The 27,426-nt window shown below is 39.5% G+C and overlaps 1 protein-coding gene across 3 annotated transcripts in view; it reads left to right on the forward strand.

Moving 5' to 3' along the window:
• The window catches only part of LOC117385715 (dipeptidyl aminopeptidase-like protein 6), a 167,675-nt gene that overhangs the window by 123,470 nt on the left and 16,779 nt on the right, over positions 1 to 27,426 (forward strand). For all 3 annotated transcript variants that reach the window (XM_055228485.1, XM_033983031.2, XM_033983032.2), the window contains exons 3-9: positions 4,882 to 4,980; positions 14,417 to 14,511; positions 14,596 to 14,670; positions 14,756 to 14,808; positions 15,164 to 15,245; positions 19,927 to 20,047; positions 27,252 to 27,406. In XM_055228485.1, the coding sequence (XP_055084460.1) occupies positions 4,882 to 4,980; positions 14,417 to 14,511; positions 14,596 to 14,670; positions 14,756 to 14,808; positions 15,164 to 15,245; positions 19,927 to 20,047; positions 27,252 to 27,406 (680 nt within the window). The remainder of the gene's footprint in view (positions 1 to 4,881; positions 4,981 to 14,416; positions 14,512 to 14,595; positions 14,671 to 14,755; positions 14,809 to 15,163; positions 15,246 to 19,926; positions 20,048 to 27,251; positions 27,407 to 27,426) is intronic.

Here is a 27,426-nt window from a genome sequence, read left to right on the forward strand (position 1 = left end):
CCTTTCGTTTCGCTGCCTCCCTGTTTTTTCCCCGCAGTTCGTTGCTAATCAGGGGTGTCGCCTTTCCGTTCTCCCCGTGCTCAGTTTGTGTTGCTGGATTGTTGTTTGTTCATTTCTTTTGTTCACGCAGGCTCTGTATTTCCAATAAACCTTATGTATTCGCCGGGACACGGAGTTTGGCCGTGTTCTTTGTGTCGCACGTGAGTCCGGTGTTCTCCTGCGTGACAAAGTACTTCTCGTCCAACGCACCAGTCCAGTCCAGTCGATCATTTCGCGATCGTTTCAGCGCCTGGAATTGCTCACGTCTGCTAAACTAAAGCTGAAAAATAGCTGTTAACTTGAAAAACTAACTCCAAACTGACTGTTTTTGACGCTCTAACAGCATTATAACACGTCTTAAACCACACGAGAGTCCATTTTGCGTAACATCTGACCTTTGAACCTGCGGGAATACGTTTGCTTAAGGCATTTTGGTCTCGTTATCGACTAAGTGGTGGACAGTGGCTTACCAGGAGATGACAGTATTACATTATCCACCCACTCAGTGCTGTTGAATGTAGATTATTATGCAGTTTTGCTTTCCTCCATTTGTCAGACTGGCTCAATATCAGAAATTCAATAGATAAAAAGAAATAAGTCCCCTTCCTGTCGCTCCGCAGCTCCGTCCCTAAGAGAAAGCGTCTGATTTTTTTTCACGTCGATAAGCACTTGACAAAAGTTGACGTGGTATTTACACAGCGCCGTCTCGTGCTCAGTCACAACACGGCGCATGTTAAAAAGCGAACTGTCAGTGAACGGAGCGGGGCCGGCCTGTCAGACTCGATGCCTCCGCGTGCTTTGTTTTTCCAAAGTTAACTTGCAGAAAGGGCGCTTCAAAAACCGCCCGTACACCTGCCCTAAGCCGCCGCGCCGTCGTCTGCCCCCCCCCCCCCCCTGCAGCTGCTCGACCTGCTTCAGAGCTCGTTTAAAGTTGGAGAAAACGGAGGGAGTCCAGAGCCCCGCTGTTCAAAACGAAGCTGGCAGATGTGAACCGAAGCTTTCAGATCAATAGAGCAATACCTGGGGCCTCGTGCGTGTTTGTGTCTGGCTCCAAATTGCTTTACCTAAAGTGAAGGGAGCTGCTGGAGATGGTATCTGAGGAGAGCGGCGTCTGTGACAGGGCATGTGTGAGTCTAAGGCCCCCCGAGTGAAGCAATACAGCAACAATAAACCAAACAAGTCACTCACTACAAGCCACGAACTCAATGCATTATAAACAAAATCATTTCAATCATGTAAAGATGCGGTTTTCCATTTCTGTGCAGTATAAACAAACGTATACACACTTAGACCACCGTCTTACCTTGTTTGACCCGCTTTTCTCTCTGTGCTAAGTCACTCTCCCTTCTGAGCACTGTCACGTTACAATTAGAATACATTTCGCTAATGAAACTACTGCACATGGCATCGGATTTGTGACTTAGACATGCAATTTGAGCTTTGGATAGACTCGTTCTGCTCATTTTAAGGAGGATTTGAATAAGGGAAGATTGCTAGATTACTCACGTGCATGGACAGGGCTGGGCAATATTGGGAAAGAAAACAATCACAATTTTCTTTGCCCAATTTGATTTTCCGATTTGATTTTTTTTTTTCCATCATATTGAAAACATAAACGGGTTGACTTACAACATAAAGAGCAGGATGTGAGGGTCACTACAGTTTTTATTTCGTGTTGATGGGACCAATCATCACGTAGAAACCCACATTTAAACTTTGGGATTACTTTACAGTGGTCCCACGTTTATGTTCTAAAAATAACCCGCAATAAATGAAATCCGCGAAGTATCAGCTTTATTTTTTTACGATTCTTTTATGTTTTTGTCTGTAAAACCCCTCACCACACACTTTATACACTTTTCTCACACAAGCATTAACATTTTCTCACATTTCTCTCTCGTTTAAACTCTCTCAAAGTTCAAACCTTCGTAGGCGTCTTTGTCGGTGCAGAACGTTTCATCGACATTGTGGGTTTCGTCGGGGAGAAAACAAATGGCAAACGTACAGCACTTCAGAGTCACACTGCGATCCAACGTTTATGTAAATTTGTCTGAACACATTCTGTACTGGACAGGAGACACGGCACGGAGGAGACTGATGGACAATGGTCTACAGTCCAACAGCCAATCAGGACGCAGAAAACACAAAGCACGTTCATACACTGTAAAAAAGCATGAAAAACTGCGCAAAAAAATCCACGAAACAGCGGGATCGCGAAAGGTGAACCACGATATAGAGAGGGACAACTGTATACAAAATATTAAACCTAAAAGCACGTTATCAGCAGAAACACGAGCGATGTCTGTGCGTAAATTTGGAGAAAATGGTTGTTTACTTTCGGTAAGTTGGATTATGATGATGATGACAAGCACCAGAGGATGAAAAAGAGGAGAGAAGGTGAGGAACAGGGGCAGACGGCACCGCACAAAGAGGCAGAGGGAACGAGACACTGGACTTTGTGTCAGATCCTGCAGATTTAAGGCAAAACTTAAGAAATACAAAGACACGTGAGGAGACGTAATGAAACGAGTTACGGCCCTGACTCGGAGCTTTGAGTTTGTGGTGAAGAGGAGTCATCGTTCTCTTGTGTAGGTCAAACAGACACACGATTGACTGCAGACCTTTCCATTAAAATGCTTTAGCCTTATCGTAAAGATCGACCCAAGTTGATCTCTGACGTCTAAAACCTCTTCAGACATGATTTCTTTGAGGGGGGAAAAAACATCACAACGCGGCAGAAAGTTTGAAAAAACAGTCCATTTTGCATAATACCCCTTCTTTTTAAAAAATCCTTTCATACAATCCTGCAGTACATTTATTATTAGAGTTAGCAGAATCCATCTTTCAAAGGAAATTAGACCATTAGTATTTTTAAAGACAGAAAAGTGGATCACTCAACCATGGCCGTTAAACAAAGCCAGATTAGTCAGTGTCTATTTGGAATGTAGCTGTTCATTTTGCGTGGAGAGGCTGTGATGACATTTTAAGCTAAAGGGGCTTATTTTATGCATTTGTGAGGGTTTAGCTAACGTACACCATAGCGTCGGTTTAACTTCAACACAAATAAGAATAATATGCACATAGAGAATTGTCCCAGCCTCAAGTCAGAGTCATAACATCTGTATCTGCTTCCGTACAGAACATTTCATGCTTCATACTTTGCGGCACTCCCAAAACACACTCATTTCTTTCCATTCAGGTGACCAAAGTAGTTTTAAAAGCTTGAACAATGTGTAATATAAGACTTTATAATAGTATCCGGCTAAGTCAGAGCCAAGAAAAGATTGCATACTCAATTTACAACCTCTTAAGGAAGTTCTGAACTATGAAATGTAAACGCAGTCAGCCTCAAAGTCCTTTAGAAGACGATGATCTACTTCGACAACCAAAAGAACCGGTGAAACGGACACTAAATCTGAAAAGCGAGGTTTCGTGGCGCACATCCCGAACTCATGCCGTTACAGACCGTCGCCCTGTCGTGACGTAACCTCCCCGTGTTCTTGTTCTTGTTGGTGAGTCCCGGTCGGTCTGTAGTTGGTCGTAGCTGTGTCTGCTCTGGGTTGGACAGGCACCTTCTCGCTCCACCAGTCCCGGGAGTTCCACCTGATTAGGCACGTCCATTAAAACCACCTCTCTGCCTGAGTCGGGGCGGCTGGATCAGTCCGTTTCCGCTCGCCACCCGACTGTATCTCTTGTCGCTCTTTAAACTATTTTTTGTTGAGACACTACGAGAGTTTTGTTATTATTCTTAACTTTGTGTAGCTTAAAATAATTTGTAGTTACCAGCAGGTAGTCAAATTTAGATCAGCTTGAATTGTTTTGTTAATTAATCCTTTGTAGAATATAATTTTTACAAACTGGAGAAAAGATTTGAACAAATTTGGTACATCTTTGTTTGTTTTCTTACAGTGGTCCCTCGTTTATCAAAAAAAATAACCCAAAATAGGTGAAATCTGCGAAGTAGCTTTATTTTTTACAATTATATATATGTTTTTTGTCTGTAAAACCCCTCACCACACACTTTATACACTTTTCTCACACAGGCGTTAACATTTTCTCACATTTCTCTCTTGTTTAAACTCTCTCAAAGTCCAAACCTTCATAGATTTTAAATAATAAGTTCAGTATTATAGGTGTTTTTGTCGGTGCAGAACGTTTCATCGACTTTGTGGGTTTTGTCGGGGAGAAAACGAAGGTTCACCACACTCTTTATTTTGGTGATTACAGCTGATGTGTGGGATGGAACAAAATGCAGAAAAAGTATCAAAATTAATGACTGCCATAATCATCTAGTACTATAACTACTACTACTAGACTACTTCTACTACTGTTACTTACATTTTACAATTATTTTCTATGTTTTTTGGCTGTAAAACCCCTCACCACACACTTTATACACTTTTCTCACACAGGCATTAACATTTTCTCACATTTCTCTCTTGTTTAAACACAAAGTTCAAACCTTCGTAGGCGTCTTTGTCGGTGCAGAATGTTTCATCGACATTGTGGGTTTTGTCGGGGAGAAAACAAATTGCAAACGTACAGCACTTCAGAGTCACACTGCGATCCAACGTTTATGTAAATTTGCCTGAACACATTCTGTACTGGACAGGAGACACGGCACGGAGGACACTGATGGACAATGGTCTACAGTCCAACAGCCAATCAGGACACAGAAAACACAACGCACATTCATACACTGGAAAACTATTTTTATTAGAATTTTTAGCTAACGTTAACATGTGTTTTCTTCTTCCTTCCCTCGTCCTTAGCTGAGCCGGTGGTACCACATACATATGGTCCATGTTTAACTGATATTTCCCTGTTTGATGTTGTTGGCAGGTGAAGATGACAGCCTTGCCCTTAAGAAGAAAGTGACTGTGGAAGACGTGTTTGGCCCAGACCTGCGGATCCATGACCCAGATGCTAAGTGGCTGAGTGGTGAGTGTGCTGCCCGCTTTTGGCATTTAGCGCCTGTCTGCCTCCGGAGGAAAGTGGGCATTTTCTGACACCTCCGGACAGGTACGGCTGGCCATAACTCCGAGTGAGGAGGCGGTAAATCAGACGCGCTTTCATAGCCTGTCTGTCCGTATCAAAGCATTTGGTTTTTTCCTTCATGCATTTCGATCAAGATGGTGTGGTACGGTCGTGATGAAATTTGAAGTGGGTTGTGTAACTAGATAATATCCTTTAAAACAGACAAATATAAGATAAGAATGACTGTATTTGTACCTGTTTCTGTACATGGATTTACTTATATTTAGCCTTATTTTCACTAGCTAGTACCACGTCGCAACAACGGTTTACGATAAAGATATTTATTGATGATATGGATGGATGCCCGGCCAATTTAGGACCCTCCCTCTTTCTAGATCGTAAAGGTTTTTTGGCTGAAAGATGAACAACAGACATAGGGTGGAAGCGAAGGGTCAAGAGAGCGGAGGCAGACGGTGTAGCCTTGTATAAAAAGGGCTTCTGGGTAATTAGAGGTGTAGTAGTTCGCTGGAAAGGAGCAGGACGAGGTTGAGACGTGATCCTGAATCTCAGTAAATCATATTAACTCCATGTTGAAATTAACAGGATGCTGTTGACTGGGTTTATGAATGGAAGAAATGACATATTTAGCAAAAATATTTACAAGTAATCTGGAGATGAGCGCACCAGCTCGTCACAAGGCTGGTCTTAACCCTACGCCTGAGCCTATAGGGCGGAGCAGGCGTAGGTCCCGCTTATGCCTGTCACGATAACGCATTCTGAAGTGCGATGTATTGAAGTAAATATAGACGATAAACGATCATATTGAAACCAAACCATAAAGCAGAATTATCTCCCGCAAAACTATTCTAAATGTACAGTATTATTAAAAACATGAGCTGGATTAAAAACATAACAGAATGCAACACTTTAGTAGTTTGTTTTGTGTCTATAATGAGTCGTAAAAGTTCACAATTTAAGCCTCTACAGTTAAATCTCATCCAAGTGCAAACACATAACCCAAAATGCACAATTAGTGTAAAGAAAAAGTTGCACGATAAATATTAACCCCCAAAATCGATTGTCTCATCTTATAAGTCGATATAGTTCTCATGCTCCTGTCTCATTTCTTTAATCACAGACTCTTTACACAAATGCGCTTTCTTCTCACGTTAGTTAGAATTAACAGTAAACAATCCAAGAGTGCAGCGAAACTTAACAAGCCTGAAGTTCCTCCGTTATGTTTGGAGGTTCTGCTAATGGCGGCTAAACATTTTCCTTACAAAATAAAGGTCTCTGTGTTTTCCAGCTATAGAAGCAGCTTTATTTTGACGAGGTCTGACACCAAGAGATTATTTAATAGAGCTGGACAGATGAGAAATCCGGTCCACGTGTTTATTTGCATGTACGTTTTACTCGTAGCCTCACGCAGTTCCTTCTAATAGATCAATACTGCAACTCTATTGGATAATTTAAACCGTTAAATTACTACGACTTTATTTTTAACAATTATTCTGTATGTTTTTGTCTGTAAAACCCCTCACCACACACTTTATACACTTTTCTCACACAGGCGTTAACATTTTCTCACATTTCTCTCTCGTTTAAACTCTCTCAAAGTTCAAACCTTCGTAGGCGTCTTTGTCGGTGCAGAACGTTTCATCGACATTGCGGGTTTTTTGTCGGGGAGAAAACAAATTGCAAACGTACAGCACTTCAGAGTCACACTGCGATCCAACTTTTACGGAAACAGCGAGGCAGCGGGAGGGACAACTGTACGTCAAAGCGCTAACAGTACTAAGTTTATTACGTCGGACGCAGCTAAACCCGCCGTAAAAGTTCAAACTAACTCAACTCGTCTCCAGAGCTGCCGTCGTTTTACGCTGAACTTAACCTGTTATTTAAATATTCAGAGTTGCTTTGTAGAAAAGTTCAGGCCTCCTATAAGTATGGGTTTAGTATTTATACAATCTATACGGCAAATTATTGATTGATGCCCAGGGTCACGAAAGCACATTCAGAGGAGATTTGGAGAGTTTAATAAAATAGTATAGAGTAGTACAAAAAAAAACAACAAAAAAACCCGAAACATTTAGCTTGCTTGGGTTGGAATACGTTGTAGTTTTATTCATTATTTATTTTCCTTTCACTAGAAGCAATAATCATTACCAAGGCTTTGCTGCAAAAAGTAAATTGAAACGTTCTATTTTCATTTTAAATATTTATTCGAACAGTCAGTGCAGTATGGAGGCTTTAATATGTTTGGCAAATGTGTATGTTTGTAGGAGGAAATAACCAGAAAAAGGTCAATCTAATGAGCTTGTTCTGTGTGGCTTCATTGATTGGCTCTTTATGTGGGAATGAGTCTAATGCACACTGCACCGAAGAGAGCTTTTTACACTCTTCATTTCACCAACACTTTTGAATCGAGCGTAAACCATGTTCTACAGTAAAGAAAACAATGAATTCACCCAGTCTCCCAGTTTAAAGCTCCCATCTGGAACTTTGTATGATTATTTTAGCAGAGTATGGCGCATATGCAGGACAGTTTGGGGAAATCTGGGGGCCTGGGGTAAGTAACCTCACGTAGACCCCACTTTAACATAAATAAAAAGGAAGAAGGGGCAAATTCTGGGCCCTTAAAACCCCGGGGCCCGAGACAACAGATCGTTTTTTCTCAAATCGTTGACTTCCCTACAGATATGAAACGCTCTCAGGGAAAGCTTCAGTTTTCTGTATACCGTCAATTTTGGACTGTAAGAGCGAACCTGAATATAAGTCGCACCAGATAAAATTAAAAAGAAAATCTATTTTGTGCATATATAAGTCGCAGTTTTTCACGTTGTGACATGAAATATTTACACAGAAAGATACACAAAGGGTTTTTTGTAGTTTTAATTTAAGACATGCTTTTTTTAAAACTGTGGCTGAAAATTGGCACCAACACGACGTCAACATGGGATGAACGTACCTGCAGGTTTAGAAAATAAAAATAGTAAAAATCTATAAATTAGCCGCACCGTCGTGTAGGCCGCAGGGTTCAAAGCGTGGGAAAAAAGTAGTGGCTTATAGTCATAAATTTACGATATATCAGTATAATAGATACATTGTTCGTCTAGTATTTGACCAGCTTCATGAACTCAAACTCTGATACTTTAAGGCAGGGGTGTCAAACTTAAATTCACAGAGAGCCACGATTAAAAACGGTGAGTCGTGGGCCAAACTAAATATTTATTGAAACATTTCAACAACATCTGTGTGTTTTTCAGAAGGGGTGGGTTAAATTTGAGTGAGGCGACAGGGAGCAGAGGCTAATGAGTGTCAACAGAAGTGATGGGGGCTGTCGCCAAAACATCTGCAAAGCATTCTGGGAATTGTAGTATTAGAGGTTTATGCGCTATACTGGTGCAGCAGCCAGCAGGCCAGCTCTGATACATATTTCATATGATCTCACGGGCCAAATATAATTATATTGAGAGCCAAATTTGGCCTAAGGGCCTGTGTCTGACATGTCTGCTCCAAGGTTTCAGTGGCGTAATGCCAGCGGTGGATGAAGTACTCACATTTGTTAAGTAAAAGTACAGACACAGGGATAAAAAGTTACTCAAGTAAAAGTATCAAATGAAAAATAAAAGTATTTAAGTTTAAAAATGTACTTTAAGAGTAAAAAGTAAAAGTATTTCACACACGTTAATTTGTTAAAGTGTAAATGTAGTCATTCTGTTTAGCAGTTACAAAACAAATACATTTCTTAATTTTTCCTCTTAAATTTTGTGTTTGAACTCGAAAACTTTAGTCAGGATGTTTCCATGAACATGATAAAAATACTCCCTCAAATCATATGAAAAGTTCTTTTTATTTTCAGTCCAGTTCAAAACTGTAGTGGCGTAGAAATACAAGTACTTCCTCTCAAATGTAGTGAACTAAAAGTAAAACGTATCCACTTTAAAATGTAAAAAGTAAAATACAGATACCTAAAAACTCTTAAGTACAGTACTTTACTACTTGTACTTTGTTACCTCCCACCGCTGCATATATACCAATACAAAAACACTTTATATTTAGTTTTAATTGTTTTGTAGTATAGATGGAAGTGAAATGAGCTCATTTTGCTTCTAAAATCCCGATTACACTGTTTTTACTCTTTCATAACAAACCTGTCTAAGTCATTTTTCTGTCTCATTTTACTCTCCAGACCCTTTTTGCATCTGTAGGTGTCCTCGGCCAATCAGAAACATCTTTACATCCCACAACACAAACCGCCCCATTAATCTTATTGACATTGACAGTTTATTTTTGTGTTTTCTTACATAAACCAAGAAAAACGCCTTGGTCTATGATGCGCTTCCATAGTGACCTGCGTATAACCCCATCACTCTGAACACCTTTCACGTTCCTAGTCTGAACTTGTTAAGCAAAATTCCAACTCCAGTGAACACTTTGCCCTTCCCACCGTGTCTATCACCCCCTCACTCTTGATTACTTACATTAGACCCTAATTAACATGTAATTAGTGAAGTTCCTCCGCTCCTCCCGCGCCCTTCGCTTACAATGGTGATGAAATTGTCCTCAGCACCTGACGGGAGCCACGCAATCAATCGGGCGACTTTGCATCTTGTCAGTTGCGTTAATGTAATCAAGTCCCATTCTTAGCTAATGACCTTCTGATGCGCCGTTGTCCGATGGCACTCCGCTGGCACTGGCCTTCATCAATATTTGGTGTGCTTCATTCACGTGGCGGTGTAAGTGATCCCCCGCTGCTCTTTGATCACCGCTCGCCTCTGTAGTCTTTGGATTCACCTCCCGAGTTTCTCACGCACTCACATTCAAAGGGTTTGACCTTCTGCCTGAAAAAAAGTCCCACTGACAGCCCGGGCGTTTCTGCGTTCGTGATATAAAGAATCAAAAATGAACTAACTTTAGCTTATCTGCGCCGACTTAGCTCGCCTCCCCGTTGGTATAACTTCATTTGTGTTACGCCTCCTCCTTGTTTTTAATTCAGTTTATCTCAATTTCTTTTGTATACTCCAAAAACCCAACAGCAGTCGCCTCACAGGACTTAACACAATTGATGATTTAACCAACGAAGGTTCAAAACAGAAACTCAAACAGTAACGTCTTTTTAAAACCGCACATTTTCACGAGCCTCATTCTGGTCCAGCGGATGAATTCCTGTTGTTTTTTGTGTTTGTCTGTTGTAATTTCATGAGTAATTTCATTTTTTTTACTTGTTTAACTTAGAATAATACATTGTCTAGCCAAAAAAAAAAAAGTCACACACTATAATATTTCATCTGATCGTCTTTAGCTTTGATTACGGCACAAATTCGCTGTGACATTGTTTCGATTTCGCTTCTGCAACGTCACAAGATTTATTTCCATCCAGTGTTTAAATATATTTTTATCTGGCCTTTATGTGCAGCCTAAAAGTCAAGAAAAGCCAACATTTAGAGGTCTTATATTGACTTTTACGAGGTTTAAGTCATGTTATAATGCTGTTACCTCCTCAAAAACAGACCTGGAGTTGCGTTTTCATTCCCACATGTTTGAGTAACACTTTATTATTCATCTGTCTGCATCTCCAAACCTCAAAATGCTTTAGTCCACCTTGTGATGTCATGATGCTGTAATTTTCAAGTTAACAGCTACTTTTACCTTTAGTTCAGTACAAATTGGCAATTCCAGCGCTGAAATCATCCAAATGATTCTTGTGAAGGTGTGTGGAGTTTAAAAACACCGTGGAGCACTTCCTGTATTACCACATGATGACATCACAAGGTGGAACAGAGTGTTTTCAGTTTGTTTGAGAGAAGAACTCAGTCTAAATATGCAGGTTTGTGGGTTAAACGTCTGTGAATGAAACGAAACACAACTCCAGGAATGTTTGTGATGAGGAAACGTTATGATATACACGGCCCGGTCAAAAAAAAAAAGGTCACACACTTTAATATTTGGTTGTTCCGCCTTTAGCTTTGACCTGTTTGCTTAAGCTAAATCCAGGTGGCGACTTTGTGAAGGGAGGAGCTAACTACACTGAAACTAACACACCTATTTGTTTACAGTTTGTGTTTGTCGGCATCTACGGAACTACACAAAGACTGAGTTGTGCCTGAGTCATATTCTGTATAATCATTCAGGCCCCTAATGGCAGCGCTCACACATACTCACACACTGTCTGTCACTACTGTTTTCCTTGTTTTGATTTAGGTCTGAGGATGGAGTTATAAATAGGAGATAAACGATGTCTAAGCCCCTCATTCCAGTTCAAAGATGGATCGTTCTTTCCAACCAAAAATTACCTCTTTAACTCCCCTCTCGAACCAAACTGAACTGAAGAAGCGGCGTGGAGGAGCAGCGAAACGACTTCACTCAAAAAACGTTTTGTCCAGTTGTCAGAAATGAATTTTTTTTGTTGCGACGGATCAGACCTGGACGACTGAGGGATTACACGGATATCTCATGTCAGGCATTATCCGGGCATTTTCAAAAGTTGTTCTGTACGTCTTAGCTTTGTGTTACATGTTGATTTACACACATACACTGGCCAAAAAGAAAGTCGCCACCTGGATTTAACTAAGTAAATAGGTACGAGCAGTTGGTCCGGTCTAGGTTCAGCAACAGTCCATGCTCAAACTACCTGAATATACTGAATGACCAGGTTATTCCATCAATGGATTTTTTCTTCCCTGATGGCACGGGCGTATTCCAAGACAACAATGCCAGGATTCATCGGGCTCAGATTGTGACACAGTGGATCAGGAGCATGAGACGTCATTTTCACACATGGATTGTCCACCACAGAGTCCAGACCTTAACCCCATTGAGAATCTTTGGGATGTGCTGGAGAAGCTTTGTGCAGCGTCAGACTCGACCATCATCAATGCAACATCTTGGTGAGAATTTAACGCAACACTGGATGGAAATAAATCTTGTGAAGTTGCAGAAGCGAAATCGAAACAATGCAACAGTGAATGTGTGACGTAATCAAAGCTAAAGGCGGAACAACTGAATATTAGTGTCTGACCTGTTTTTTGTTGGGGGTTGTGGCGACTTTTTTTTAAATTTTTGGCCAGACAGTGTATATACATGAAGTTAATAAACTAAACTACAAAAGTACAAAAATGACAAGTGTCTCAATAACGACGCACCTAGGCCTATAAACAGAATCGAATGACAAATTAAGCCCAAAAAAACAAAGAGTAAACTAGTGTCTCAAAACACACAAAAGAGACTGACAGGCAGTGTATAAACCAGGAGGCTCAAACTCACGGTCCGGGGGCCAATTGCGGCCCGCGAGATGATATTTTGAGGCCCGCAGGACAACATAAAAGCTTAACGTTAGTGTGGCGTTACAATGTTGCGTGTAGAAGGTTTCGCCAAATCAGTAAACGCCAAACACACGTGTCACTCGTGCTGTGTACTCCCGTCACAAAAGAGTCAACAAATAATGATGTATATCCACAAGAATTGGCGTATTTCTTCATGTATGTTAAAAACGGCGATGGCGGCCCCCGGATAATTTGAGTTTGAGGCATTGTCCACCAGTAATGTGTCCAGAACTGAATCTCACTCCACTCTCTTCACTCTTTTGTCCGTCTGACAGAATTACTCTTTTCTTTTACTATATAACAAACTCAGATGCTCCCAACCATTTTAAAATCATCCAACAAACACAGTTACAGCAGATACAGGGGTTACTTGTCCAGGTTTTATCGTGTTTAGTTTCGTTTTGCTCCAGTTGCTCCAAAAAACTGAAAACACTCAAACACTCTGAATGGCAAGTGGCAGCAAAACGACTTGGCTGTGGATTTCTGATAGATACAATTTCGTATTCACTTTCATAATTTTTTGTTGTTGATTATTGCGTCGCCTGCTTAAAACTTGCAAAAGAGTAAAACCAATAAAAGATAGTGGTTTGAACAGAAGATGTAATCAAGCAGTTTCATAACAGCACGTTTGTTCTTTTGCTAATAGCGTTTCTAGCATTAAAAGCTAAAAGGAGGCGGGGTTTGTGATCAGGAAGAATTGGAAACACAATACTCAGACTTAACTGAATTCAATGGTTCGGACACGCAGCTCACTACATGGCATCTGACTCTGATTTCTGTTATAAACAACCATCAGATCCAAATATTTATGGACTAATAATAATCGTACAAGTTTCTGTGCTGGATCTCACGTAAACGGATTGGATTATTCATTTATTTTAATCTAATATGTGGAAATTATCGCTCCGTTAAAGAGTTCAAGCTAAGATAGAGCAACTAACGCTAGCAACTTTGTACAGCTACAGTTGTTCCTCGCCATATCGCGGTTCTGTTTCGTTGATTTGAAGTGCTATGTGTTTGCAATTTGTTTTCTCCCCGACAAAACCCACAATGTCGATGAAACGTTCTGCACCGACAAAGACGCCTACGAAGGTTTGAACTTTGAGAGAGTTTAAACAAGAGAGAAATGTGAGAAAATGTTAATGCCAGTGTGAGAAAAGTGTATAAAGTGTGTGGTGAGGGGTTTTACAGCAAAAAACATATAGAACAGAAGTGTCAAACTCAAATTCACAGAGAGCCAAAATGAAAAACTGTGACAAAATCGCAGGCCAAACGAAATATTTGTTGAAAAATATCAACGACATCTGCATGTTTTTCAAAAGAGGTTTGAATTTTATTGAATTTGAGTGAGGCGACAGGTAGGTAGGAGATGCTAATGAGTGTTTTGCAAAGCATTCTGAGATTCGTAGTGTATTTGATATGATCTCGCGGGTCAAATATAATTATATCGAAGGCCAAATTTAGCCCTTGATATAATTATGAGTCTCGATATAATTATAAGTCTGAGTCTGACATGTCTGATATATAATAATTGTAAAAAATAAAGCTGATACTTCACGGATTTCACCTATTCCGGCGATAAACGAGGAACCACTTTACACTTTATTTCATTCATAATCAGCGATCAATCATGCAATAAACCAGCGCTTCTCTCTGCTTCGTTTAGTCTTGCTGTGTCCAGTTAAAAACCCGTCGCTGCGCTGTTGTTTTTCTAACTCTTGCGATGCATTTTGTCCTATATTGTCCGATACTTTTCAAGGTGCATTGTGCGAAACTTTGAGCGCACTATTTTCTCACCGACTGGTCATTCGGACACCACTAAAAATGGCGTAACCTCTAAATAGTGCCCCCTGTAGGGAATAGTGCGGACATCCGGACACAGCCAGAGACTTTAAAATCTAGCGCTGCGTTTTAATTTCTGCTTTAAAGACGTGAGCAAAGAGACAACATTTACTGCAAGGAGAGTTTGAATCCATTAGTTATCCAAGTCTGTGATGTACGCTTCATGTTCCTTTATAAAAACATGACCAGAGTAATGAGAACCTGTCTAATGTTCTTTTCATTTTCCGTGGCAGATTATGAAGTGCTGTATCGCACAAGAGACGGGGATGTTGTCAAGCTTCGTGTCAACACCAAAGAGACAACGATCGTGGTGCCCAGTCAGCTGTTTGTGAGTCCAATCAAAGGAAAAAAAACTTGTTAGCGCTCCTCTGAAACTGTCAATAATACTGTGTTTTTTTTCCCCCATGATCAGGACCGAGCCAGAGCTGTCAAGTACCAAGTGTCTCCAGATATGCGGCATGTGCTTTTTGCTTTCGACGTGAAACCTGTAAGAACATGTCTCACCTGTCGTCTTTCGTTTTCAAACTTTTAGTTCATGTTGACTTACCTGATTGGTGTCTGTCTGGTTGCAGATCTATCAGTACTCCTTTCTGGCGAAGTACATCGTCTACAGCCTTGACACGCAGTAAGTTGTGTTCTGCTCTTTCCCCTTGAGACGGAACATTACGTCCTTAGCTTGACCAAACGTGGCCGCTTATGTGACTCCGGCGTATTTACTGCCTTCGCTGCCACTTTGTAGAATTGCATTTAAGTCTGTTTTTAGCCTTTCATCCATCTATGTCTGCTTATATCCCTACTGCTGTGTCGGTGTTGCACGCAGAGAAGTCAGCTGGTGCTAAAAATGGCCTTGGATGATTGATGAAGCTTACAGTTCAGGAACAAGCCAAAAACATGACTTTTATTGCTTGAGTGCATTTGTTTGCTGCTCTGCCATAGTGTCTAGAAATATTGTGACAGCTTGTGGTGTTTTGCCTCCACAGGGAAACTTGGCCCCTGAATCCGTCGGAGGTGCACGATGCGGTCCTGCAGTATGCTGCATGGGGGCCGCTGGACCAGCAGCTGGTAAGACGCTTGTTCTGTGAGATTACACTCACCAGAACGGGAACTCGCGCCAAGTGTCCGAGCCAGCCTGGCATCGCGGGGAGGCTCCGGCTGATTTATGGTTTGTCACGGCACAGAACAGAAATGTTGTAGCGATAAAAGGTTTACAACAACTGAACTGTTATGACCCGATAAGTAGCTGTCTTTACTCTGACCTCCATGACACCAGCAGCCAAATAATGTGACTGTGTGAACTTTGGGGGGAAAAAAAGGAGATCGAGGGAGTCTCAGAGGCAGATGGCATCTCGTGGCACACGCTGTGTTCTGGCCAGTGTGGGGTGGGACACATGCCACTCACCAGTGTGTGGCCATGACATTCTCCTATTGTGGTCAAATGCCAGCGCCATCACAGCTGTCAGCGGTGTTCTGTAGAGCTGAGAAATCTATTTATCACATCTATTTCTGTCACTATATTTATTATTGAAGCAGGAACCGGAAGTCCATTTTCAGTTTGAGGCAGTTTCAACTTTTCAACCGTAGTCTCACAAAAATGTATTTAGTTAATCAAGTTATTCAGATTTGTATGAAACTCTGCAAACTTGACCATCTTCTTAAACATTATACAGTCACACTTCAAGGACTGCAGTGGCAATATACTCTACATCCGCCCCGGGCTGAAAGGCAGAGAAATGGCTATCTTTCTGCACCATCAGCCTCTCTCACCGAGGTTGCCGATATTTGTGTTGGTTTTTACGCATTGGCTGGGTAGTTTGAACGCCAATAAAATGAGGAACAACTAAATCAAATTGCCTATGTTAAGCCCAGCAGCAAAAATGCATTCACCGGTTGTTCTAGAAATAGTCTGATTTATATCTGCACTCAAGATTTCTCCTTTTTCTTATAGAGCTACACAGAGATTTAAACACAGCGTAATCCTGTTATTATGTTCTACAATTTGACTTAATCTACCAATTTGCTGTGTTCTTCGAAGACGGCAGACATCAGCGTCTCTTATCGGCTCACCATAAAGCTCTGACTTCTTACTAATTGTTGCTATTTGCTTAGATTATATTGAAAAACATTTGAAGTGCGCGTAGAGACAGTGAGTGGGATAAAGATGTCTCATTTGCATATGGCAGTGGAGCGCTCGCGGTTCTTCCTGTTTTGATTGGCTCCTAAGAAACAATGTTGATGATTTTTGGGTTTTGTATGTAATTATTTTCCATCAGTTTATCCCAGTTTGCTGTTTGATCTGCTGAGAGTTTTTAAGCCACGTTTTAATGCCGCTGCTCTGCGTTTATTGGGATTAGGCCTGTCGTGATAACACATTTTGAAGAACAACATATTGCTACAGAGATGTATTGCAAAAAATGATAATATTGAAATTGTTTTACCCACGGATACAATACAAATAATGCAAGTTAATCCCAGTAAACCATTTTTAAATATGCAGTATCTGTAAGTGTTAAGAGCTGCAGCAAATAAAAAGCAGAATGATGCAGAAATCTCATTGTATTACAACTAAAATATGGTCATGTATGAGCGACAGGAGCCAGTGCAGAGACCTGAGCCACAGGACACATGTGTGAAGTACTTCCTGGTTCTAGTCCTGACCTGAGCAGCAGTGTTCTGGATGTTCTGTTCTGTCTTAAGGCTCGTTTGGAGAGTCCAGTGAGCAGGACGTTACAGTCATCTAATCTACTGGAAACAAACACATTATAAGTCTCTATAAGTCTGGTTTTGACAGTATAACTTTGATTTTTGACATATTTTTAGGTGGTAAAAATCTGCAAATGTTATTGATTTGATGTGGTTGTTAAAGTTCAAGTCTGAGTCCATTATTACCTCTAAATTTCTAGCCCGATTTGAAGGTTTTAGAGAGAGACTGGAGGTGACTGCTGACACTTTCTCTATGTTTCTTGTTGTTTTTCCTCCACACACTGATCTGTTGATGCAGTGAGTGAATCCACTGGTCCATATTCACCTGCTGCAGTGAGACATAGATCTGAGTGTCATCTGCATAGTTGTGGTAGGACACATTATTGCTGTGTGTTAACTGGTCTAACGGCAGCATCTAGAAACTGAACAATAGGGGTCCTAGGATTGACCCCTGGGGCACCCCACAGGTCAGGGACATTTTATCTGAGACACATTTTCCAATTTCAACAAAGAACTTACTGTTTTCTAGATAGACCTTGAACCAGTTTAGTGCCGTAACAGAGATGCCCACCCAGTCCTCTAGTTTCCATGATCGACAGTTTTAAAGGCAGAACTCAGATCTAACAGGATCAAGACTGAGACTTTACCTGTATGTTGTAAGTCGAAAGCGGGATTCAAAATGACCGCCTTCGATTCAGAGGACGAACTGTCACCACACCCAAAATCTCCCCACTTTTACGTAGAAATTGTACGCATAGTATAGTAATTCTCATAACAGTTCATTGGTAAACGAGCAAAAACACATCTGCCTGAGTCCACAAATCCACATCACTACGACTGAGTAAAATAAAAATAAATTATAGCGGTGATCATGTGAAAGAATCGGGCGTTTTGAATGAAAACACAAGTCATTCCAGCGCCTCTGTGATCTCTGTGGGTATCTTTGAAGCCGCAGCTTTCATGTACCCAGTCTTTCAAAATGACGTCTCTTTCTCCCATAGCCATTTTTAGTCTTTTAATTCTTTGATGAAAACACAAATGCCTTCTAAGGTCATTTTGGATATCTTAACGCACAAGACAAACTCTACAAAGTGGTACTAAATTGCATCTCTTGAACAGTTTTTCTGAAGCTTTAGGTAGAAGCGAAACTCAAACGTGTAGAGTTTTGTTTTTCAAGCGGTTTGTGTTTGTAGTGTTTTTTTTACTAAACCTTCCATCACTTCTTGCTCCTTACAACCATAGAATTGATCTGTTTTCCTGAGCTGCTGATTGTACACTATAAACATTTGATTTTCTTGCTATGGCTATAGGTCATAACAAGAATGTTGTGGATTATTTTGCAGGCTCACTATCTTTTAAACTATTTTCCACACATCCCAGACACCGCACTACACTTCAAATGTTTGTGCGGCTTCTTCTGTCGGTATTTTCAGCGGCCAGAACTGGGCAAGCACCCAATGAAATCAAATGTAAGTCTTCTATAAAAATAAAAGTAATTACATAAATTAAAAATAATAAATACAAAATTATAATAACTAAATAAAAACTAAATCAATAATATATTAAAAAATAATAAATACAAAAATATAATAATAAATAAATCCATAAATACACAATAAATTAAAAATAATAAATACAAAATTATAATAAATTAATAATAAATAAAAATAAAATAAATAATAAATTAAAAATAATAAATACAAAAATATAATAAATACATAAATAAATAAATAAAAATAAAATCAAATAATTATTGGATGTATATAGTGCCTTCCAAGACACCCAAAGCAATTTACAGTGCACTATTTTTGTCTATTATTAACATTCATAGCTTAATTTACGGACACAATAGTGAAATAAAAATACCAGGATCATGAACATTTTTTAAGAAGTCTGACAGCAGCAGTTACAAAGAGAGAGGCGGCAGTTTTTCAATAGAAAGTGAATTGGAGCCAGAGTCGATGGAGCTAGAAACGCGCACATGATCACGCCTTATTTGGAACGCGGCGGCTAGCAGGTTAGCTACATCCATTTACATAAACCAACCCACAAACACACTATTTTTACACTAGGCAAGGTGGGTGAAGTGTCTTGCCTTAGGACACAACGACAGCTGCTGTCGCCTCATCTCTGTGTAACTGTATTTGCTTCTTTATCACAGCACATTTATCTAAATCATAACATAAAAACAGCTTTTCATTTGTTTGTTTTGATTATTTTCTTTAAAAATTGTGTTGCTTTGGTATTGTCATGTTTGGTGTTCTTTGCTTTACTTCCATGCAGAACCACAGGTGCCACTATCGGGCCAATTAACAGCTCAGATCTGTGGAGAGGCGACCCCAGTCACAGATAAAATACATGTATTTTGTTAGCAATAAAAATATTTGATTGATTTTAATTGAAATTGAATAATATAATAATTAAATAAATGCAAGAAAAGGTGTAAAGCCATAGAGTTAAGGCCAGGCAAAGCAAAAACATCTCCATGGCGACGAGAAAAGCTACCTAGCGCAACTTTAAATAAAAAAAACCCCTCAAAATCTATATAATTATCAAGCTATTTTCTGTCTGACTTGGCAACACTGTAGTTAAATCCCATCACAATCAAACTGAAAGCCGTGCTCAGACATCACTCCTGCCAGAACATCTCAATAGGCAAAGAGGAAAGAAAATAGCATCTTTAAAGATCTGTATTCACGCTGGGCCTTTGCAACTTCAGCATTTTGATCAACATCAAAAAGAATCCCGACTTTGGTGAGGAAGCCAACTCCGACTGTAATGAGGCAAAAATGTGCTAATGTAATGCTCAAGGCAAGTGTTGACAGAGACTTTATTAGCTTTTAAGTGCCGTTCGGTGGGAGTCTGGGTCTGTATCTGGATAAAGATAAAGTCATGTTGAGATGGAGCTCCGCGGTGGGCTGATGCAAAATGAATAGAAGGGTGAAAAAGTTCTAAGAGCAAACCTGGTATAAGTCCCGTTCCTACACGTGTCACATCACAGAGTCGGTGATATCTCTTTTTTTCCTGCGTTGTCTCTCTTCAGATCTTCATATTTGAAAACAACATCTACTACAGAGCGAGATTGGACAAGTCGCCCATCCGCCTGGTCTCCACCGGGAAAGAGAGGGAGGTGTTCAATGGACTGGCAGACTGGCTCTATGAAGGTAACACCAAGTACTTTTATGATTTTGAAGTTGGAATATGCGTCTCACTTTGGATAATATGTTGTTCTGTTTGTTTTTTTAGCCAAATTGCTAGTTTATGTGCGATTTTTTATTATTTTTTTTAAATAATGTGTAGAAAAATTATGTTTGCAGTGGTGGAGTGTACTGAAGTAAACGTAGTACTATTTTAGGGATCTGTACTTTACGTAACTGCATTTTAAAGTGGATATTTTGTACTTTTACTTCACTACTACTACTTCATTTGAGAGCAGTGTCTGTACTTTCTACGCTGCTATATTTTTGAGCTGAACTGAAAAGTAAAAATATTTTTTCAGACTTGCTGAAAAGTCTGAGGTTTTATTTTTAAAACAAACTAAAATATACTAATAAAAACAGCAAAAAAATCAATCAATTAAATTATTTCTACTGAGCAAAATTCAGCACAAATCTTTAGCAAAATCACTACATTTTAAGCTTTATTACATCTCAAAATCTGCCTTAAATACTTTTACTTTTTGCTCTTGAAGTACATTTTTAAACAGGTGCTTTTACTTATGTAGATTTTTTCATGTGATACTTTTCCTTTTTTTTTTTTTTTGCGTTGGTATCTATACTGTAACAAAATCCAGTATTTCTTCCACCACTGGCAATTTTCTTAAAAATTTAGACGTTTTGACTGCCATCCGGGAATCATATTCAGTGTGAAGGTTCTGTGATGAAATACGAATAACACTGGATCAAAACATCGACTTCTGAGCATCTACAATAACTCACTGTCTCATGTCTCATCTTTTTCATGATGCTTCTGTTGAAACCAGTTTTAGTTGTACGTGATCGTATCATTTCACATCCAACAGATTCATATGTAAAAGTAAAAGCTTTAGTTAGCCCACCCCATGTTACTAAAATTACAGTTCAGTTCAGTTCAAGTTTATTTCTAGAGCACATTTAAAAACGACTTCATCTGAACAAAGTACTGTATATAAAAGTTTTTAAAAAGATAATTTTTTTCTCATTTTCTTTTTCTTCCTATTCATATTCTCTATACCTTCCTTTCTTACTACGTTACTAAAATTCCAATTCAATTCTGTTTATTTCTATAGCACATTTAAGACTTCAGCTGAACAAAGTGCTTTATATAAAATTATTATTATTATTATTATTATCATTACTATTATTATTATTGTTATTATTATTATTGTTATTATTATTATTATTTATTTATTTATTGTTATTATTTATTGTTATTATAGATTTTTATTTATATATATTTTTTATTGTTTTATTTATTTATTTTTTCTCTTTTTCTCCTTTTTCTTCCCATCTATATTCTCTATACCTTCCTTTCTTACTTACAGATGACTTGTACTAGCTCCACCTTACCCCCTAATAGCCTAATAGTTGTAAATAGCCGTTGCGTCTCCAAACCATGTTACGTCTTGGTATCATTTCACATCCAACAGATTCATATGTAAAAATAAACGCTTTAATCAGCCTACTCCATGTTACGAAAATTACAATTCAAGTCAGTTAATTTAAGAACGACTTCAGCTGAACAAAGTGCTTTATATAAAAGTAAAAAAAAAACCTTATTATTATTATTATTATTATTATTGTTATTGTTATTATTATTATTATTATTAATTTAATTTTTGTTATTTATTTTATTTTTATTTTATTTTTTTTTATTTTTTTCTCCTTTCTCCTTCCCATTTATATTCTCTATACCTTCTTTTCTCACTTATAAATGACTTGTACTAGCTCTCTCCTCTGCCGTCTCCACCTTACCCCCTCCAAAATCACAGAAATGTCACACACACACATATATATACACACACGACACACACACACACACAACACAGACTTGTCACATACAACTGTAAGTAGCTGTTGCATTTACAAACCGCTATCACTATTGTATATGTATGGTCACTATGTCACTATTAAGTAAATACATAAAAAAAAAAAGGAAAAATACAAAAAAAAAATAACACAATGCACGGGAAAAGTACAAGAAAACACAAACATATCCTGTCTAGTGAGTATTAAATGCCAGGGAGAGGAGTTGGGTTTCATCCTCAGTCTTAAACCATGTTAAAGACCGAGACGACGTTGTACTTACTATAGAAACCGTGAGATTTGTAGTGACTGTGCAGTTCAGTTTGTATTCTGTACGCTCCTGGCGACGCGATTTCCAAAAGACCAAATCTTTGTATAATTGCTAAACAGACATTGTTTTGTAAGATGCCGCTTGTTCAGCTCATTTCTGACGACGTCCTGGGAACCATCCAATTCTCGAGTCCATTAGTTCAGGTTGATGTGCTCCGCTACAACAGAACAGCAGTTTACAATGGACTAATGAAGAATTTTACATCAAGCACCGTTCAAAGTGTGTGGTAATGTGCTCGGAATCAGCTGGCGACACAGAATATATACGATCGTACGTGGAAATACATCGATTGTTTTAGATTTTTACGCAGAATTGACTCATTGACTTAAGGGATATGACGTTTTTAAATGAGTTACTGCCTGATACATTCATGTCCAAAAGGCCGTGAGACGTTTATGGCTCTGGGTTATGTCTTCTGATGTCGTCCTGTTTGTATATAGTCCTGCATTTTATAACTTAACATCATAGTATTTAGGAAAGCACCAATACTGATCCAGGAAACTGCGCTAGATCCATTATATAATAAGTTAACTGTGTTTTTGGGGCACTACTCAAATTGTGATTGACAAATTAATTGCTTTGATAATAATAATCTCCTCGAGGTTTCTCTTTTTCCCACAGTTAGTTTTTTTTTTTTTTTGCTGAGTTCGAATAACTCTTTATTATTCGTCTGTCCACATCTCCAAAGCTCAAAATGCTCTGTTCCACCTTGTGATGTCATCAAGTGCGAGTTAACAGCTCCCTTTTACCTTTAGTTCGGTACAGATTAGCAATTCTAGGGCTGAAATTATTCTCGAAATGAAGGTGTGTGGAGTTTAAAAACACAGTGGAGCACTTCCTGTCACCACATGATGACATCACAAGGTGGAACAGTGTGTTTTCAGTTTGAGAGAAGAACTCAGACGAAATATGTAGGTTTTGTGTGTTAAACTTGTGTGAATGAAACAAAAAAAACACAACTCCAGGTCTGTTTGAGATGAGGAAACAACATTATAAACGACATTTGAACTCGTTTTATTGTGTAACTAATATTTAGAAATGTTTTGACAAATTCCGACATGGGACAGACACGGCAATTTAACGTGCTTTTTAGGGCTTTATTATACATTTCAAAAGATTATTTTGTCAGACCAAGGTTTAGTTTGTTTTCATACAGTTTGGACTGCTCACTAGCGCCTCACAGTGGTCACGTGATCTCACTATGACGCGTCCGTTCAGCTGATTTAAACAAGTTCCGGCGCTGTCTTTTTACCGGTGGACCCAGGACGATCTAGCGGCATCCAAACCGGGTCGAGGGGGCCTTTTTACTATCGCACACCTGGGATACTGTCCTGAAGAAGTCGGACTGCAGATGGCGCTGTTGTTCACCAGATGAACCTCATTGCGCTACGTTTTTATTAGGATATGAAGTATTTTTTGCACAACAGCAGAAAGTAGAGGACCGTTTATGTCTTAATGTCCCGTTTTACATCTGAAGACGCTGTTTACTACTGTTTACTTGTCTGTATTAGGGACGGGACAATAAACATTAATATCGTTTATCGTTGTCGTAACATTTGGGGGATCAAAGATACAGACTTTAGGGTAAAAGTTTGACAGTTTATTACAATACAAACAGGGAAATGTGAATGTTGGTTGACGGCGCAGGGAGTAGGGAGCGTAAGAAGCTGGGTCAGAGGCTGAGGCGTTCGTACCGGTCGTGGAGAGCTGGGTCGGAGGCTGAGGTGCAGGGTAGATCCAAGAAGCGGAGCGGGATCTGGCGAAAAACGAGAAAAAAACAGCTGAGTACTGAGATCGTACGCACGAAAACTAGACTGAGCCAAGCGAAACTGTACCACGGAGGATATGCGGACGATCTGGCGGCGTTTGCAGGATCCTCAGTCCCGTTTGTGCTCACGAGGTGGAGGTTTGATCGCTCATGGGCTACAGGCGTGTAGTGGGTGGTGCCAGAGTCTCCGCCCAGCTCCAGGCTCAGACACCGAAGGGAAAGACGACACAGAAACACAGGGACAGACTGGGATCTTGACAGTCGCAATAAAAAGGGTCAAATGTTCGTGGGACATTTGATGTATTTTCGTGATAATCGACAACAAAAATAACCGCCATTATGTCACCAGAATGTGCAGAAAAACCTACTTCGCTATGCAATTCGATCTTTATTAAGAACACAGAATATCTAGCGCATTGTCAAATAGTAAAAACACATCCAAAAAAGAAATTAACGTCACTTATAACAAACGTACAGTGCGATAACAGGTGTTTAAACATGGAACCTATTCATAATGTTAAAATTATAGTTTATATCATGATTACGGATATAATTTCATTCATATATGTAACATTTTTTTCAGTAAATTGAATAATTATGGTGATATAATCGTTAATCGTGACTCTAAACGTCAGTATCGCCGCACGTTTGCACAGTTTAGTTGTGTCTTTAATTATATTTTGATCATTCGCTTGGTCCGATTACCATAAACAGCCTTGAGATTCTCCTTTACTTAACTAATGAGTTCACAGAGCGCGTCTTCAGTCTTCCAAGAACTTCTTCAGCGTTGATAGTTACACCGAACATCTATCAGTTTATCTCAACAAAATGACAAAAAAATAGCAGAAAAAGCACGCCGTCGTGTAAGGCCCGTCATGTAAATGCTAAATGGTGGCTATTAAGACTCGCTTCTGAGCCGCTCGCTAATTGGTTTTTCATTAATGGGATTATTTCTTTGTGGAAAACAGAGAGCGAGACATGAAAGACGTAATCCGTTTTACACAAAGATTAGTCCTGCTGCTGTTCGTTGTATGTTCGTGGATTTATTACTGTAACAAACTGTACAAATATGGAATTATAGAGAGAGTAGCTGAGTAACTTTGGTAAAAAAAAATAAATAAAAAGGTCAAATTGAGGCGGTTTGTCATTGGATTTACCGGATTTGGGAGCGAAGCAGCTAAATATTTAATGTAATTCTTGGAAATCTTGGTGTGTTTAGCGTCAATTTCTATTAAAAATGACAGTACAGTGCAGAAGTCAGCGTACACAAGGGTTTTTATCCAGTTATCCATCACTTTTCCCCATCTATCCGTCCATTTTCTTCCACTTTTAGGTCACGGGGGCAGCAGTTTAAACCCGGATTCCCAGACTCCCCTCACCCCCAGCTCCTCCAGTGGGACTCCATTATTTTCCCGTCTGTGTCTAATATTACAAAAGTGCGTGGGGGAAAAAAAAAAAACAAAATCCTATTTCAGGAAAGCCCACTAGTTTTGAAACTATTCATTTCGCGTTCGCAATCTGTCCTGAGCCTCTAGGCCGCGCTGCTGCAGAAATTGGAACCATCCTTTCAACCCAAACTTTCACCCTAGAATTCCCGTCTTCCATCTCCTTCCGTAGGTCAATTGAAAGTTTGTAATTACATAAATACAACTCAGTAACGGATAAGTCTTTCTGCAAACCGACCTTGAAAATCTCGTTGAACTCTTAACAATCTTGTCATTCTTAGTATAAATTTCCCATCACATCCGTCCCTGAGCGCTCAACGGACTTCTTCATCGCCGCATATTTGTTGCACCGAGCTTGAACCTGTGCATTCGTATTTTTCACAACAGAAATAATTACTTTCTATTGTTGATTCCAATGCCATTAAAAATAATAACAACACAAAAACTAATAGAATTCCTCTCCAAGGTTGTGACTATTTCAAAAGCCCATTGTCTGGCCTCACACCTACAGTAGTTACAGGAAGGTGGTTTGTGTCGGCGTTTTTGGGTAAAGCTCTTCTGCCCCCTGCTGGACAAAGCGTGCCATCGTCCCCAGTGTAACTAAAGCTGATATGATTTATTGCGGCGAAAAATGAATCATTGCACAGTGCCTCAAAGTGTAGAGCGGTGCAGTGAGTACAGTTCTGGTCGTGTCTGAAAATCAAGAAAATGAAAGTGAACTGGAATGAGGATAACGCTGCGATGCCCGAGAGCTCTGCAGGGGCTGTTTCTGACTTTTTTATTCTGTATTTATGTATTTATTCATTCGGGACAGTGCGTGTTAATGAACAGAAATGATACAACATGAACGTAAACACATCAGATTAAAGCTAAAGGCTCATTTCCATCTGTTGTCCCAAGAGCTCTGTGAAGCATTTTGAATTTCTTTGTATACGTCTATTTTCTTCCTCTTATCCGGGGACTCCAAGACTTCCCTCACCCCAGACACGTCCTCGAGCTCCTCCGATGGGACCCCAAGGTGTTCCCAGGCCAGAGAGAGACACAGTCCATCCACCAGCGTGTCCTCGGTCGTCCTCAGGGCCTCCTCCCGGTGGGACGTGCCGGGAAAATGCCGAATATACGAAATGTGATATAGTTTATATATAATAAACTTGTCTTGCTGTTAAAGAACACCAATACTCTCCCAATAAATGCACTAAATATCAACTGCAGCTTCAATTTTTATTCAAAATTATTAATAACGTAGCTCCACCTACATTGAAAACATTTATTAAACTTTGTTCCGAACAAACTCCTCGATCCACTTGGTCTGTGTGAAGCGAAACCGCACAGTTCCAAACGGATCCTCGGCTTTTGCTCAGTCCTTTTTTCTTTTCAAACCATCAGACACGAGGAATCATCTCCACACAGTCTGAAATTGTTTGTAGATTTGAATAATTTTACTAGAAATTTGAAAAAGTACATTGTAGACAATCAAACGTGACCGTATCAGTCTAGTTCATTTATTCTGTTTTGTTCTTTCACTGTAAAAACCTGCACATAATTGATTTTTTAGATAAGTTTGGACTCTAGGAAACATTCTGTATTGGACATAGGGACATTTATTGTATTTTCCTGCTAATGTCAATGATAAACTGTTCGTCTTATAATATAATTGTATTGAAATGTGTATTTTAACCTGCACATGGAAAGCAGCAGTAGCTAAATCTGGTACAAATCATCTTTTCTTTTGTAAGATTAATGAATTTGTACATGATCCCTGACAAATAAAGACAAATAAATTTTAAAAAAAGCTAACTTATCCGCTGTGCTGTTTTGCAGAAGAGATCCTGCAGACTCACGTAGCTCACTGGTGGTCTCCTGACGGACTACGCCTGGCCTACATGACCATCAACGACACGCAGGTGCCCAAAATGGAGGTCCCCTTTTTCACCGGGACGCCTTACCCGAGCAGCTGGGAGTATCATTATCCGAAGGTAACAAATCTCCCTACGTT

This window comes from Periophthalmus magnuspinnatus, chromosome 17 (assembly GCF_009829125.3).
Source record: "Periophthalmus magnuspinnatus isolate fPerMag1 chromosome 17, fPerMag1.2.pri, whole genome shotgun sequence".
Taxonomy (NCBI): domain Eukaryota; kingdom Metazoa; phylum Chordata; class Actinopteri; order Gobiiformes; family Gobiidae; genus Periophthalmus; species Periophthalmus magnuspinnatus.